The following is a 17,129-nucleotide window of genomic DNA, read 5'->3' as shown; positions in this document are numbered from 1 at the left end:
TAGACAGGCATCAAGATCGGCGCAGGCTTGGAGGGCCAAATGGCCTGTTCCTGCGCTGTACTGTCCTTTGTTCTTTGCTATTAGTTAGACTTGCCCCTGCTGAAAGTGTGAGCCGATAACGGGGCAGTGAAGGCAACAGGGGCCTGAGGGACCTGCAAAGAGATATAGACAGGTTAAGTGAGGAGGCAACAGGATGACAGATGGAGTATAAAGTAGGGAAGTTTGAGGTTATTCACTTCGGTTGTAAGAATAGAAAAGCAGATTTTTTTTTAAAAGACGTGAAAATTGTAAATGTTGATGTTCAGAAAGACTTGGGTGTACTCATACAAGGAACACAGAAGGTTAGCATGCAGGTACAGCAGCAATTAGGAAGGCAAATACCATGTTGGCCTTTATTGTAAGGGGATTGGAGTACAAGAATAAAGAAGTCTTGCTGCAATTGTACAGGGTTTTGGTGAGACCACATCTGGAATACTGTGTGCAGTTTTGGTCTCCATATTTAAGGATGGATATACTTGCAGTACAGCAAAGGCTCACTGAGTTGCTGCCTGGGATGAAAGGGTTGTCCTATGAAGAGAGGCTGAGTAAATTGGGCCTCTACACAATGGAGTTTAGAAGAATGACAGACGATCTCATTGAAACTTACACGATTCTGACGGGGCTGGATAGGGTAGACACTGAGAGGTTGCTTCCCCTGGCTGAAGAACCTAGAACACGGGGGCACAGTCTCAGGATAAAGGGCCAATCATTTAGGACTAAGATGAGGAGAAATTATTTCACTCAAAGGGTTGTGAATCTTTGGAATTCTCTACCCCAGAGGGTTGTGGATGCTCCATCATTGAATACCATTAAGGCTGGGAAAGGCAGATTTTTCATTTCTCAGGGAATCAAGGGATATGGTGAGCAGCCAGCAAAGTGGAGTTGAAGCCCAAGGTCAGCCATGATTGTATTGAATGGTGGAGCAGGCACGACGGGCCATATGGTCTACTCCTGCTCCCATTTCATATGTTCTTATGAGTGGGGCTGACTGGATTGCTCTGCGGAGAGCCAGCATGGACCCGATGGGCCGAATGGCCTCCTTCTGTGCTGTAAATGACTCAATGACTATGAATGGGGCAACCAACTATGTATCTCCTTAAGTATTGAAATTTAAAGTTTGGGAAATAAACTGCAGAAGCACTGGGAAGGAGGGTAAATTAAATGTGTTGAATTCAATATCAAAGCAGAGAAAGAAAAATCAAGAGACGAAAGAAAGATTGGATGAAGAGAGAGATAAAAAGAGACAAAAATGACGAGTAAGAGAAACATTTCAAATGTAAAATTTGCCATATTTTAAAATTCCCCCCAAAAAGTCAAAACCTGAAAGAATGAGACTTTTAATGGTTAATTCTCAGTGCCAGAGAGTTTGATTGGAAGTAATTAACAATTATCATATTGCTGACAGAGTAGTTAGCTACTAATTACTAGCCCTAAATATCTGCAGCAGCTTTAATTTGTATCTGCCATGCAAACAGAGCAATTTTATGGCATTCAACGCATTTCAATGCTATTAGCAGAGTAACACAACTCAATCACGAGATTCTGTGGTCGCGAACGAGACTCCCGGATGGTATGTTGCCTCCCGGGTGCCAGGGTCAGGGATGTCTCGGATCGAGTCCACAGGATTCTTAAGGGGGAGGGGCAGCAGCTAGAGGTCGTGGTACATATCGGTACCAATGACATAGCTAGGAAAAGGGATGAGGACCTGAAAAGCGAATATAGGGAGTTAGGTTGGAAGCTGAAAGGCAGGACGAGCAGAGTAGTAATCTCAGGATTGTTACCGGTGCCACGTGCTAGTGAGGCTAGAAACAGGGAGCGAGTGCAGCTGAACACATGGCTACAGAACTGGTGTAGGAGGGAGGGATTCAAATATGTGGATCATTGGGATACCTTCTGGGGAAGGTGGGACCTGTACAAGAAGGACGGGTTGCATCTGAACTGGAGGGGCACCAATATCCTGGGCGGGAGGTTTGCTAGAGCTCTTCAGGAGGGTTTAAACTAGTTTGGCAGGGGGATGGTAACCGGAGCCACGGATCAGTGGATGGGGTAGCTGTTGAACAGGCAGATACAGAGTGCAGAGAGTCTGTGAGGAAGGTTAGACAGTTGACAGGGCAAAGTTGCAGCCAGTATGATGGGTTGAAGTGTGTCTATTTTAACGCAAGAAGTGTCAGGAATAAGGGTGATGAACTTAGAGCATGGATCAGTACTTGGAGCTATGATGTTGTGGCCATTACGGAGACTTGGATATCACAGGGGCAGGAATGGATGTTGGATGTTCCGGGGTTTAGATGTTTCAAAAGGATTAGGGAGGGAGGTAAAAGAGGTGGGGGAGTGGCATTGCTAATCAGGGATAGTATCACAGCTGCAGAAAGGGAGGTCGTCGAGGAGGGTTTGTCTACTGAGTCATTATGGGTGGAAGTCAGAAACAGGAAAGGAGCAGTCACTTTGTTGGGAGTTTTCTATAGACCCCCCATAGCAACAAAGACATGGAGGAACCAATTGGAAGGCAGATTTTGGAAAGGTGCAGAAGTAACAGGGTTGTTGTCATGGGTGACTTCAACTTCCCTAATATTGATTGGAACCTCCTTAGTGCAAATAGTTTGGATGGAGCAGTTTTTGTCAGGTGTGTCCAGGAAGGTTTCCTGACTCAATATGTAGATAGGCCGACTAGAGGGGAGGCTATGTTGGACTTGGTGCTTGGCAACGAACCAGGCCAGGTGGCAGATCTCTCGGTGGGAGAGCATTTCAGTGATAGTGATCACAACTCCCTGACCTTTACTATAGTCATGGAGAGGGACAGGAGCAGACGGGATGGGAAAATATTTAATTGGGGGAGGGGGAATTACAATGCTATTAGGCAGGAACTGGGGAGCATAAACTGGGAACAGATGTTCTCAGGGAAATGCACGACAGAAATGTGGAGGTTGTTTAGGGAGCACTTGCTGCGACTGCTGGATAGGTTTGTCCCGATGAGGCAGGGAAGGGATGGTAGGGTGAAGGAACCTTGGATGACAAGAGATGTGGAAAAGCTAGTCAAGAGGAAGAAGGAAGCTTACTTAAGGTTGAGGAAGCAAGGATCAGACAGGGCTCTAGAGGGTTACAAGATAGCCAGGAAGGAACTGAAGAATGGACTTAGGAGAGCTAGAAGGGGACATGAAAAAGTCTTGGCGGGTAGGATTAAGGAAAATCCCAAGGCGTTCTACACTTATCTGAGGAACAAGAGGATGGCCAGAGTGAGGGTAGGGCGATCAGGGATAGTGGAGAGAACTTGTGCCTGGAGTCGGAGGAGGTAGGGGAGGTCCTAAATGAATACTTTGCTTCAGTATTCACTAGTGAGAGGGACCTGGTCGTTTGTGAGGACAGCGTGGAACTGGCTGATATGCTCGAACAGGTTGAGGTTAAGAGGGAGGATGTGCTGGAAACTTTGAATGATATGAGGACAGATAAGTCCCCGGGGCCAGACGGGATATACCCAAGGATATTACGGGAAGCGAGGGAAGAGATTGCTGCGCCTTTGGCGATGATCTTTGCGTCCTCACTGTCCACTGGAGTAGTACCGGATGATTGGAGGGTGGCAAATGTTGTTCCCTTTTTCAAGAAAGGGAATAGGGATAACCCTGGGAATTATAGACCAGTCAGTCTTACGTCGGTAGTGGGCAAATTATTGGAGAGGATTCTGAGAGACAGGATTTATGATTATTTGGAAAAGCATGGTTTGATTAGAGACAGTCAGCATGGCTTTGTGAGGGGCAGGTCATGCCTCACAAGCCTTATTGAATTCTTTGAAGATGTGACAAAACACATTGATGAAGGAAGAGCAGTGGATGTGGTGTATATGGATTTTAGCAAGGCGTTTGATAAGGTTCCCCATGGTAGGCTCATTCAGAAGTAAGGAGGCATGGGATACCGGGAAAGTTGGCTGTCTGGATACAAAATTGGCTGGCCCATAGAAGTCAGAGGGTGGTAGTAGATGGAAAGTATTCAGCATGGAGCTCGGTGACCAGTGGTGTTCTGCAGGGATCTGTTCTGGGACCTCTGCTCTTTGTGATTTTTATAAATGACTTGGATGAGGAAGTGGAAGGTTGGGTTAGCAAGTTTGCCGATGACACGAAGGTTGCTGGAGTTGTGGATAGTGTGGAGGGCTGTTGTAGGTTGCAATGGGACATTGACAGGATGCAGAGCTGGGCTGAGAAGTGGCAGATGGAGTTCAACCTGGAAAAGTGTGAAGTGATTCATTTTGGAAGGTCGAATTTGAATGCAGAATACAGGCTTAAAGACAGGATTCTTGGCAGTGTGGAGGAACAGAGGGATCTTGGGGTCCATGTCCATAGATCGCTCAAAGTTGCCACCCAAGTTGATAGGGTTGTTAAGAAGGCGGATGGTGTGTTGGCTTTCATTAAGAGGGGATTGAGTTTAAGAGCCGCGAGGTTAAACTGCAGCTCTATAAGGCCCTTGTTCGACCACACTTGGAATATTGTGTTCAGTTCTGGTCGCCTCATTATAGGAAGGATGTGGAAGCTTTAGAGAGGGTGCAGAGGAGATTTACCAGGATGCTGCCTGGACTGGAGGGCATGTCTTATGAAGAAAGATTGAGGGAGCTAGGGCTTTTCTCATTGGAGCGAAGAAGGATGAGAGGTGACTTTATAGAGGGGTACAAGATGATGAGAGGCATATATAGAGTGGATAGTCAGAGATTTTTTCCCAGGGTGGAAAGGGCTATCACCAGGGGGCATAATTTTAAGGTGATTGGAGGAAGGTTTCGGGGCGATGTCAGAGGTACGTTCTTTACACAGAGAGTGGTGGGTGCGTGGAATGCACTGCCAGCGGTGGTAGTAGAAGCAGATACATTAGGGGCATTTAAGCGACTCTTGGATAGGTACATGGATGATAGTAGAATGAAGGGTAGGTAGTTAGTTTGATCTTAGAGTAGGTTAAAGGTTCGGCACAACATCGTGGGCCGAAGGGCCTGTACTGTGCTGTTCTGTGTTCTATGTTCTATAATCAGCAACTTCTGCACGCTCACTTTTTTGGATAGTCACAGCTGCTGCTCACATGAAGGTTCTGTGCCATTTATGCCTGAATATCAGCCATTATTTTCAGCATCATTTTGACATCAAATTCTGGCCCATTATATAAGTAGAGAACCATTGAAGGATTCTTTTTTTCATCATTCTGAACAAGACGCACTTGTCATCGTACCCTTTACAGTTTAAAATACAGATTAATTGCACTGCGTCCGAACATTTAGGCTAATAGCTGTGAATACTATTGGGTGGAACTGATGGATGAGATGCTTTTCTTTATGGAGGATAAAACTTTCACTTATTTATTAAATGCCTCGCAATTAATGATTTTGATTTGAAGTGTAGACACGGCTACGAAATGCAATACAGCGGCTGGTTTGCACAAAACAAGCTCCGACAATGACTTTCTTCTGTACTCTAACTATTCTACGATTTAATAATACAAACAGCAAATTGAACAAATTAAATAAAACATTTTGGAAATACATAGTTGGTCAGTCTGTGAAGAGAAAACCCTTAAGGGAAACCCTTCATCTCTTTATCAATGCTGACGAACCTGCTGTTTCTATTTTTCTTTGATTTTCTTATTCCATTGCATTTGGTGTTATTAATTCAAAGGGGAATATTGCCTCTTCTCCAAAATGTGTAGTGGAATCTTTTATGGCCACCTGAGCAGGCAGACAGAGGCCTGGGTTTAACACTTTATTTGAAAGGCAATGCAATGCTCACTCACCACTGCACTGAAGCCGAGTTTGCATTTTCGAGGTTTAACTGCACAAAACTTTTTCACCAAAAGGAAACAGTTCTATAACCAAGCCCAGCTGACACTTCATTTTTATTTTATTTAGAGATACAGCACTGAAACAGGCCGTTCAGCCCACCGAGTCTGTGCCGACCAACAACCACCCATTTATACTAACCCTACAGTAATCCCATATTCTCTACCACCTACCTACACTAGGAGCAATTTACAATGGCCAATTTACCTATCAACCTTTGTCTGTGGGAGGAAACAAGAGCACCCAACGACAACCCACGCGATCACAGGGAGAACTTGAAAACGCCACACAGGCAATACCCAGAATCGAACCCAGGTCCCTGGAGCTGTGAGGCTGCGGTGCTAACCACTGCGCCACCCTAAAATTCCAGATTTGTTAATTGAATTCAAATTTCACCAACTGCCATGGTGGGATTTGAGCCCATGTCCCCTGAGCGGGGAATGGGCCGGACACGGTTGAGGGCCCTGTCAACCACAGTGGGGGGAAATCCTCGGTTGAGGAAAAAGGAGGTCATATCAGAAGCACCGTCATGGAAGGTAGCATCATCAGAGCAGATGCGTCGGAGACAGAGAAACTGGGAGAATGGAATGGAGTCCTTACAGGAGCCCAACCAGTACCCATCCACCACCACCCTTCTCCGCCTGGCTGAACTTGTTCTCACATTGAACAACTTCTCCTTCAACTCCACGCACTTCCTTCAAGTAAAAAGTGTTGCTATGGGTACCCGCATAGGTCCTAGTTATGCCTGTCTTTTTGTGGGATATGTTGAGCATTCTTTGTTCCAGTCCTACTCAGGCCCCCTCCCCCAACTCTTTTTCCGGTACATCGATGACTGTATCGGTGCCGGTTCCTGGTCCCACCCGGAACTGGAAAACTTTATCACCTTTGCTTCCAATTTCCACCCTTCTCTCACCTTTACATGGTCCATCTCTGACACTTCCCTTCCCTTCCTCGACTTCTCTGTCTCCATCTCTGGGGATAGGTTGTCTACTAATATCCACTATAAGCCCACCGACTCCCACAGCTACCTCGACTACACTTCTTCACACCCGACCTCCTGTAAGGACTCCATTCCATTCTCCCAGTTTCTCCGTCTCCGACGCATCTGCTCTGATGATGCTACCTTCCATGACGGTGCTTCTGATATGACCTCCTTTTTCCTCAACCGAGGATTTCCCCCCACTGTGGTTGACAGGGCCCTCAACCGTGTCCGACCCATTCCCCGCACCTCTACCCTCACCCCTTCCCCTCCCTCCCAGAACCGTGACAGGGTTCCCCTTGTCCTCACTTTTCATCCCACCAGCCTCCATATCCAAAGGATCATCCTCTGCCTTTTCCGCCACCTCCGCGTGATGCCACTACCAGTCGCATCTTCACCTCCCTTCGCCTGTCAGCATTCCGAAGGGAACGTTCCCTCCGTGACACCCTGGTCCACTCCTCCATTACCCCCACCACCTCGTCCCCGTCCCATGGCACCTTCCCCTGCAATCGCAGGAGGTGTAATACCTGCCCATTTACCTCCTCTCTCCTCACTATCCCAGGCCCCAAACACTCCTTTCAGGTGAAGCAGCGATTTACTTGTACTTCTTTCAATGTAGTATACTATATTCGCTGCTCACAGTGTGGTCTCCTCTACATTGGGGAGACCAAGCGCAGACTGGGTGACCACTTTGCGGAACATCTCCGCTCAGTCCGCAAGCAGGACCCTGAGCTTCCGGTTGCTTGCCATTTCAACACTCCCCCCCTGCTCTCATGCTCACATCTCTGTCCTGGGATTGCTGCAGTGTTCCAGTGAACATCAACGCAAGCTCGAGGAACAGCATCTCATCTACCAATTAGGCACACTACAGCCTGCCGGACTTAACATTGAGTTCAATAATTTCAGAGCATGACAGCCCCCCATTTTACTTTCATTTTTAGTTATTTTTTTCTTCCTTTTTTTTTTACATTCTGTTTTACATTTTTTACAACCTTTTTTTTTTTGCATTTAGTTCATTTCATCTTAGTTTGTTCAGTTTGCTTACCCACTGTTTATTTTCAGGTTTGCACTTGCTGCTGTTCAATATTCAGTGTATTAACACCTAATCTGTACTAATGCTTTGTCTTTTAACACACCATTAACATATTGTTTGCCTTTGCTCCGTGACCTTTTGGTCAGCTATGTGGCCTGGTCCAATCTAGACCTCCTTTGTTATCTCTTGCCCCACCCCCACCTCACTTGCTTATAACCTGTGACTTTTCTAATATTTGTCAGTTCCGAAGAAGGGTCACTGACCCGAAACGTTAACTCTGCTTCTCTTTCCACAGATGCTGCCAGACCTGCTGAGTGGTTCCAGCATTTCTTGTTTTTATTTCAGATTTCCAGCATCCGCAGTATTTTGCTTTTATTTTAAGGAATCTCGGGTGACTGGCTCACCCAGCAGCTCAGCTGGTTAAGGCGGTGAGAGACTGAACCATACAGGGCAAGTAAGTTAAAGGTCTCAGCTAAGGTGATTACAGAGGTGCAATGCTTGCCTTCTGTACTTCAAGCTACAGCATGGGAATCCTGCCCAAATTGCCTCTCCTAATCACTGCTTAGCACCGTCTACTGAAGACTGCTCTTGTGTGGATGTTAGATGGACTGGTCTGGCTCAACTATGATGTCCTAAAGAACTGTCTACTACAACAACAAAAATTTGCACTTATGTCGCACCTTTAATGTCATAAAACATCCCAAGAAATGTCAAAGGAGCCATTATCAAGCAAAATTTGACACAGCCTATGAAAAGATACTAGGACAGTTAGCCAAAAGCTTGGTCAAAGAGGTAAGTTTTAAGGAGGAACAAAGAAGTAGAAAGGTGGATAAGTTTAAGGAGGGAATTCCAGAGCTTAGATCCTTGGCAACTGAAGACACAGCTGTCAATGGAGAAGTGATTAAAATCAGGGATGCACCAAGACACCAGAATTGGAGGAGCACAGATATATCAGAGGGTTGTAGGTCTGGAGTAGGTTACAGAGATAGGGAGGGGTGAGGTCAGGGAGGGATTTGAAAACAGAAATGAGAATTGTTTGGTGCATGAGAAGCAGCAATTCGGATGGGGTAGGAATGGACAACAAGTGCCGATGGAATTAAAACACAGCAAGGCATTAATAATTCTCAGTAAAGTTTGCCTAAAATCCTTACTTTTTCTAGACGTTTCCAGGGTGCCTCCTGCATGTAGACCATGGCCCGTTTAACATGTTGAAAGGAAGTCAAGAAGTGGTCACAAATATCCAGTGCAAATTCTTCAATAGTACGAATCTGACAACATACAACATTTCAAAGATTACTGAGGTCATTACTCATTTTTTTTACATTTCATTCAACTATTCTTGATGTAGTAATTCATGTGAGTCAAACTGTGCATTTGTTCACAGTTCCTACAAAAGTATCACCTCTGAAACTGACGCACAGAGCCTGGGTTAGAAAGTTCAAGGACATCCAAAATCAGAAACTGAACGGGTGGAGCAAATGCCCATTGGATACAGAAAAAATAAAAGACACATAATAACTGAAAGTGCAGCCCAAACTGTCCAATTACAATTTGTATTCTATTATTGCAACAAGAAAATTCTTTTTTGAATAATTGTTTATGGGATCTGGGCGTCACTGGCTGGGCCAGCCTATATTGCCCATTCCTATTTGCTGTTGAACTGAGTGGCCATTTCAGAGGGCATTTAAGAGTCAACCACATTGCTATGGGTCTGGAGTCACATGTAGGTCAGACCAGGTAAGGACAGCAGATTTCCTTCCCTAAAGGGCATTAGTAAACCAGATGGGTTTTTACAACAATTGACACTGGTCACCATTAGACTAGCTTTTTAATTGAATTCAAATTTCACCATCTGCCTTGGTGGGATTTGAACCCATGTCCCTGGAGTATTAGCCTGGGCCTCTGATTACTGGTCCAGTGACATTACCACTACACCACTGCCTCCCCATAATCAGCACCAATGGTTTACAACGATTGAATAAGTGAAATTCCATTCTTTCATTCCATGGGATTCGGAATGTTGGTAGTGTCTTGGGTATTACATTCCACAATTTTTTCTTCAGCAGCATCTTCCAAACCAGTGACCTCAACCACCTAGAAGGACAAGTGCAGCAGATGCATGGGAACACCACCACCTGCAAGTTCCCCTCCAAGTCACACACCATCCTGACTTGGAACTATATCACCCTTCCTTCAAAATCATTATTCCAAATCCTGGAACTCCCTACCCAGCAGGAATATGGGAGCATCATCACTATCTGGACACCAACAGCTTCTTAAGGGCAACTATGGATGGGAGATAATTGCAGGTATTGCCAGTGATGACACGAAAACTGGTGGTGTCATAAATAGTGAGGAGGAAAGCCTTAGATTACAGGACGATAGAGATGGGCTGGTAAGATGGGCGGAGCTGTGGCAAATGGAATTTAATCCTGAGAAGTGTGAGGTGATGCATTTTGAGAGGACTAACAAGGCAAGGGAATATACAATGGATGGTAGGACCCGAGAAGGTCAGAGGGACCTTGATGTACTTGTCCGTAGATCACTGAAGGCAGCAGCACAGGTAGATAAGGTGGTTAGGAAGGCATATGGGATACTTGCCTTTATTAGCTGAGGCCTTGCCCGTCTAAGAGCGAAGTCCAAAGTACGGAAAGTCCTCATCAGGGAACTCCTCTTTGCTGACGATGTTGCTTTAACATCTCACACTGAAGAGTGCCTGCAGAGTCTCATCGACAGGTTTGCAGCTGCCTGCAATGAATTTGGCCTAACCATCAGCCTCAAGAAAACAAACATCATGGGGCAGGGTGTCAGAAATGCTCCATCCATCAATATTGGCGACCACGCTCTGGAAGTGGTTCAAGAGTTCACCTACCTAGGCTCAACTATCACCAGTAACCTGCCTCTAGATGCAGAAATCAACAAGCGCATGGGAAAGGCTTCCACTGCTATGTCCAGACTGGCCAAGAGAGTGTGGGAAAATGGCGCACTGACACGGAACACAAAAGTCCGAGTGTATCAGGCCTGTGTCCTCAGTACCTTGCTCTATGGCAGCGAGGCCTGGACAACGTATGTCAGCCAAGAGCGACGTCTCAATTCATTCCATCTTCGCTGCCTCCGGAGAATACTTGGCATCAGGTGGCAGGACCGTATCTCCAACACAGAAGTCCTCGAGGCGGCCAACATCCCCAGCTTGTACACACTACTGAGTCAGCGGCGCTTGAGATGGCTTGGCCATGTGAGCCGCATGGAAGATGGCAGGATCCCCAAAGACACATTGTACAGCGAGCTCGCCACTGGTATCAGACCCACCGGCCGTCCATGTCTCCGCTATAAAGACGTCTGCAAACGCGACATGAAATCCTGTGACATTGATCACAAGTCGTGGGAGTCAGTTGCCAGCGTTCGCCAGAGCTGGCGGGCAGCCATAAAGACAGGGCTAAAATGTGGCGAGTCGAAGAGACTTAGTAGTTGGCAGGAAAAAAGACAGAGGCGCAAGGGGAGAGCCAACTGTGCAACAGCCCCGACAAACAAATTACTCTGCAGCACCTGTGGAAAAGCCTGTCACTCTAGAATTGGCCTTTATAGCCACTCCAGGCGCTGCTTCACAAACTACTGACCACCTCCAGGCGCGTATCCATTGTCTCTCGAGATAAGGAGGCCCAAAAGAAGAAGAATATAAGAGCAGGGAAGTTATGATGGAGCTGTATAAAACGCTAGTTAGGCCACAGCTGGAGTACTAAGAACAAAGAAAATTACAGCACAGGAACAGGCCCTTCGGCCCTCCAAGCCTGCGCCGATCCAGATCCTCCATCTAAACATGTCGCCTATTTTCTAAGGGTCTGTATCTCTTTGCTTCCTGCCCATTCATGTATCTGTCTAGATACATCTTAAAAGACGCTATCGTGCCCGCATCTACCACCTCCGCTGGCAACGCGTTCCAGGCACCCACCACCCTCTGTGTAAAGAACTTTCCACGCATATCCCCCCTAAACTTTTCCCCTCTCACTTTGAACTCGTGATCCCTAGTATTTGAATCCCCCACTCTGGGAAAAAGCTTCTTGCTATCCACCCTGTCTATACCTCTCATGATTTTGTACACCTCAATCAGGTCCCCCCTCAACCTCCGCCTTTCTAATGAAAATAATCCTAATCTACTCAACCTCTCTTCATAGCTAGCGCCCTCCATACCAGGCAACATCCTGGTGAACCTCCTCTGCACCCTCTCCAAAGCATCCACATCCTTTTGGTAATGTGGCGACCAGAACTGCACGCAGTATTCCAAATGTGGCCGAACCAAAGTCCTATACAGCTGTAACATGACCTGCCAACTCTTGTACTCAATACCCCGTCTGATGAAGGAAAGCATGCCGTACGCCTTCTTGACCACTCTATTGACCTGCGTTGCCACCTTCAGGGAACAATGGACCTGAACACCCAAATCTCTCTGTACATCAATTTTCCCCAGGACTTTTCCATTTACTGTATAGTTCACTCTTGAATTGGATCTTCCAAAATGCATCACCTCGCATTTGCCCTGATTGAACTCCATCTGCCATTTCTCTGCCCAACTCTCCAATCTATCTATATTCTGCTGTATTCTCTGACAGTCCCCTTCACTATCTGCTACTCCACCAATCTTAATGTCGTCTGCAAACTTGCTATTCAGACCACCTATACTTTCCTCCAAATCATTTATGTATATCACAAACAACAGTGGTCCCAGCACGGATCCCTGTGGAACACCACTGGTCACACGTCTCCATTTTGAGAAACTCCCTTCCACTGCTACTCTCTGTCTCCTGTTGCCCAGCCAGTTCTTTATCCACCTAGCTAGTACACCCTGGATCCCATGCGACTTCACTTTCTCCATCAGCCTACCATGGGGAACCTTATCAAACGCCTTACTGAAGTCCATGTATATGACATCTACAGCCCTTCCCTCATCAATCAACTTTGTCACTTCCTCAAAGAATTCTATTAAGTTGGTAAGACATGACCTTCCCTGTACAAAACCATGTTGCCTATCACTGATAAGCCCATTTTCTTCCAAATGGGAATAGATCCTATCCCTCAGTATCTTCTCCAGCAACTTCCCTACCACTGACGTCAGGCTCACCGGTCTATAATTACCTGGATTATCCCTGCTACCCTTCTTAAACAAGGGGACAACATTAGCAATTCTCCAGTCCTCCGGGACCTCACTTGTGTTTAAGGATGCTGCAAAGATATCTGTTAAGGCCCCAGCTATTTCCTCTCTCGCTTCCCTCAGGAACCTGGGATAGATCCCATCCGGACCTGGGGACTTGTCCACCTTAATGCCTTTCAGAATACCCAACACTTCCTCCCTCCTTATGACGACTTGACCTAGAGTAATCAAACATCTGTCCCTAACCTCAACATCCGTCATGTCCCTCTCCTCGGTGAATACCGATGCAAAGTACTCGTTTAGAGTCTCACCCATTTTCTCTGACTCCACGCATAACTTTCCTCCTTTGTCCTTGAGTGGGCCAATCCTTTCTCTAGTTACCCTCTTGTTCCTTATATATGAATAAAAGGCTTTGGGATTTTCCTTAACCCTGTTTGCTAAAGATATTTCATGACCCCTTTTAGCCCTCTTAATTCCTCGTTTCAGATTGCGCCTACAATCCCGATATTCTTTCAAAGCTTCGTCTTTCTTCAGCCGCCTAGACCTTATGTATGCTTCCTTTTTCCTCTTAGCTAGTCTCACAATTTCACCTGTCATCCATGGTTCCCTAATCTTGCCATTTCTACCCCTCATTTTCACAGGAACATGTCTCTCCTGCACGCTAATCAACCTCTCTTTAAAAGCCTCCCACATATAAAATGTGGATTTATCTTCAAACAGCTGCTCCCAATCTACATTCCCCAGCTCCTGCCGAATTTTGGTATAGTTGGCCTTCCCCCAATTTAGCACTCTTCCTTTTGGACCACTCTCGTCTTTGTCCATGAGTATTCTAAAACTTACGGAATTGTGATCACTATTCCCAAAGTAGTCCCCGACTGAAACTTCAACCACCTGGCCGGGCTCATTCCCCAACACCAGGTCAAGTATGGCCCCTTCCCGAGTTGGACTATTTACATACTGCTCTAGAAAACCCTCCTGGATGCTCCTTACAAATTCTGTTCCATCTAGACCTCTAACACTAAGTGAATCCCAGTCAATGTTGGGAAAATTAAAATCTCCTATCACCACCACCCTGTTGCTCCTACATCTTTCCATAATCTGTTTACATATTTGTACCTCTATCTCACGCTCGCTGTTGGGAGGCCTGTAGTACAGCCCCAACATTGTTACCGCACCCTTCCTATTTCTGAGTTCTGCCCATATTGCCTCACAGCTCGAGTCCTCCATAGTGCCTTCCTTCAGCACAGCTGTGATATCCTCTTTGACCAGTAATGCAACTCCTCCACCCCTTTTACCTCCCTGAGGTCCTACTTTTTAACTTGGCCCCTAACTCCCTAAATTCTGCTTGTCGGACCTCATCCCGTTTTTTACCTATATCATTGGTGCATATGTGCACAACGACAACTGGCTGTTCACCCTCCCCCTTCAGAATGTTCTGCAGCCGATCTGAGACATCCCTGACCCGTGCACCTGGGAGGCAATATACCATTCGGGAGTCTCGTTTTTGACCACAGAACCGCCTATCTACTCCCCTTACAATCGAATCCCCTACGACTATAGCCCTTCCACTCTTTTTCCCGCCCTTCTGAACAGCAGAGCCAGCCACGGTGCCATGAACCTGGCTACTGCTGCCTTCCCCTGGTGAGCCATCTCCCTCAACAGTATCCAAAACGGTATACCTGTTTTGGAGGGAGATGACCGCAGGGGACACCTGCGCTGCCTTTCTGCTCTTTCTCTGCCTTTTAGTCACCCATTCCCTTTCTCCCTCAGCAATCCTAATCTGCAGTGTGACCAATTCGCTAAACGTGCTATCCACTACCTCCTCAGCATCACGGATGCTCCAAAGTGAGTCCATCCGCAGCTCCAGAGCCATCATGTGGTCTAACAAGAGCTGCAACTGGACACACTTCCTGCACGTGAAGGAGTCAGGGACATCAGCCGTGTCCCTGAGCTCCCACATTGAGCAAGAGGAGCATAACACGGGTCTGAGATCTCCTGCCATTTTTAATCTTAAGCTTAACTTAGTCTGAAACTTAGATAAATGAAAAAGGAACGAAAAGTTTTTACCAATCACACGATAAAAAACAAAGTAGAAAAAGCCTTACTTATCTACACACCACCGAGTCCTTTTTTTTTGGTTGGAGGAGGAGGGCGGTTGGGAGACACTACCCGTGTAGTGTCTCGGGTTCAGAAACGGCCCAAATATATAGGGTTTTACTTACCCAGCAGCCCCTTGGTCCGCCGAAAACAAAAGGAAATTAAGTTAAAGCTGAAACTGACCTTCCCAGCTGCTCACTCGCTCGCACTCTCTGCTCCCGAATAAGCTGCTGCAATGAACTGTGTACAGTTCTGGGAACCACACTATAGGAAGGATGTGATTGCAGTGGAGAGGGTGCAGAGGAGATACACCAGGATGTTGCCTAGGCTGGAGCATTTCATCTATGAAGAGAGACTGAAAAGGCTAGGGTTATTTTCCTTAGAACAGGGAAGGATGAGGGGGGACATGATTGAGGTATACAAAATTAGGAGGGGCATTGATAGGTTAGATAGGAAAATACTTTTTCCCTTAGTGGAGGAGTCAATAACCAGGGGGCATAGATTTAAGGTAAGGGGCAGGAGGTTTAGAGGGGATTTGAGGAAAATATTTTTCACCCAGAGGGTGGTTGGAATCTGGAACACACTGCCTGAAGGGGTGGTAGAGGCAGGAACCCTCACAACATTTAAGAGGTATTTAGATGAGTACTTGAAACGCCATAGCATACAAGGCTGTGGGCCAAGTGCTGGAAAATGGGACTAGAATAGTTAGGTGACTGATGGCCGGCACAGACACGATGGGCCAAAGGGCCTGTTTCTGTGCTCCATAACTCTATGACTCTATGATGCCCAAATCCCAAGAATGAATGAAAAGAAAAATTCTATCTCTTTTTATGAAAAATGAAGAACAGTGGGTTTGTTCTTTGTGCGTGCTATTGTGTGAAAGATAGCACACTGGTCATGCATGCTCCCGTAGTGTCTGCATCTCCAGTAGGGTTGCCAACCCTCCACAACAGAAGCAACCTGGAGAAAAATCATAGGAGCTTCAAAAAGAATTGTGCTTATTTCATTATCTTCTCATTATCTTCTGTTTAATAGTTTAAAAAAAGATTGGAGATGGGAAAGGAGGCTGTTTGACTGACATTCATTCAATTGGGTAATGGCTTTCCAACTGGTGGGGGAAGGTGGAGCACCATGACTCTGGATGTGTTGGATGATCAGTGGTGGGAGAGTGGGGGCCAGGGCAGTTGGAGGCTGGAGGTCATGTGATGAAACCTCCAGGGATACATTCAAACAGAGTTGGAAACCCTAATATATAGTCAGGTGTTATATTAGCAAGAAGGAGTGGGTTACAGTAACAAAACCCAAACCAAACCTACCCCTTTCAGCTTAGCCAAGGCATGAATGGTATTTTTCATAGTGTCAGTAGGAATAATATCAGAATTGTCTCCATGGATGTAGTCCTTCAATGTCTTCAGTGTAAGCTGGACATTTGCTTCAATTTCTTTTATGTAATGATGTTTTTGCTCTCTCCTGATAGTTAGGACCTTCACCACATCTTTTCCATATCCTGTACAGACAAATTCCACATCTCCCTGCATTACAAAGGAAAACACAATCAGATCAAATCTAATAGACAGCAAATGCTGGAAACACTCAGCTGGGTCAGGTAGCATGTGTCGAGAGAGGAAGGTAAAGTTACCTATTCAGGTCTTATGACTATTAACAGGTGTTGTGTATTTCACTGAGTGAGGATAACATGTGGACTCACAGCAAGCAGCCATTATTGAACTATCTTTATTTACACCTCCCCAACAGTAAATGATGAGAGGTCACTGACCTGAAACGGTAACTCTGCTTCACTCTCCACAGATGCTGCCAGACCTGCTGCGTATTTCCAGTATTTCTTGTTTTTATTTCAGATTTCCAGCATCCGCAATATTTTGCTTTTATTAATATAGTAAAACAAAATGCTCAGCTATTACAATATACTGCACTACTCTGCACCCCCCCCCCCCCACTTATAAAACACAACTTAAACACGTGTGCTTAAACACCAGTATGTCTTTAACAAAAATATCATCACTTGACAAGA

At 46.0% G+C, this 17,129-nt stretch overlaps 1 protein-coding gene across 5 annotated transcripts in view; it reads right to left on the bottom strand.

Annotated features, from left to right (window-relative positions):
• The window catches only part of uox (urate oxidase), a 71,756-nt gene that overhangs the window by 18,919 nt on the left and 35,708 nt on the right, over positions 1-17,129 (bottom strand). For all 5 annotated transcript variants that reach the window (XM_068036630.1, XM_068036631.1, XM_068036626.1 and 2 more), the window contains 2 exons: positions 16,414-16,629; positions 9,006-9,122 (listed from right to left, as the gene is read on the bottom strand). In XM_068036630.1, coding sequence (XP_067892731.1) covers positions 9,006-9,122; positions 16,414-16,629 — 333 coding nt within the window. The remainder of the gene's footprint in view (positions 1-9,005; positions 9,123-16,413; positions 16,630-17,129) is intronic.

Source organism: Heterodontus francisci, chromosome 8 (genome assembly GCF_036365525.1).
Source record: "Heterodontus francisci isolate sHetFra1 chromosome 8, sHetFra1.hap1, whole genome shotgun sequence".
Lineage (NCBI taxonomy): Eukaryota > Metazoa > Chordata > Chondrichthyes > Heterodontiformes > Heterodontidae > Heterodontus > Heterodontus francisci.
The sequence above is the reverse complement of the archived record's forward strand: the minus strand, read 5'-3'. Positions and strand labels throughout refer to the sequence as shown.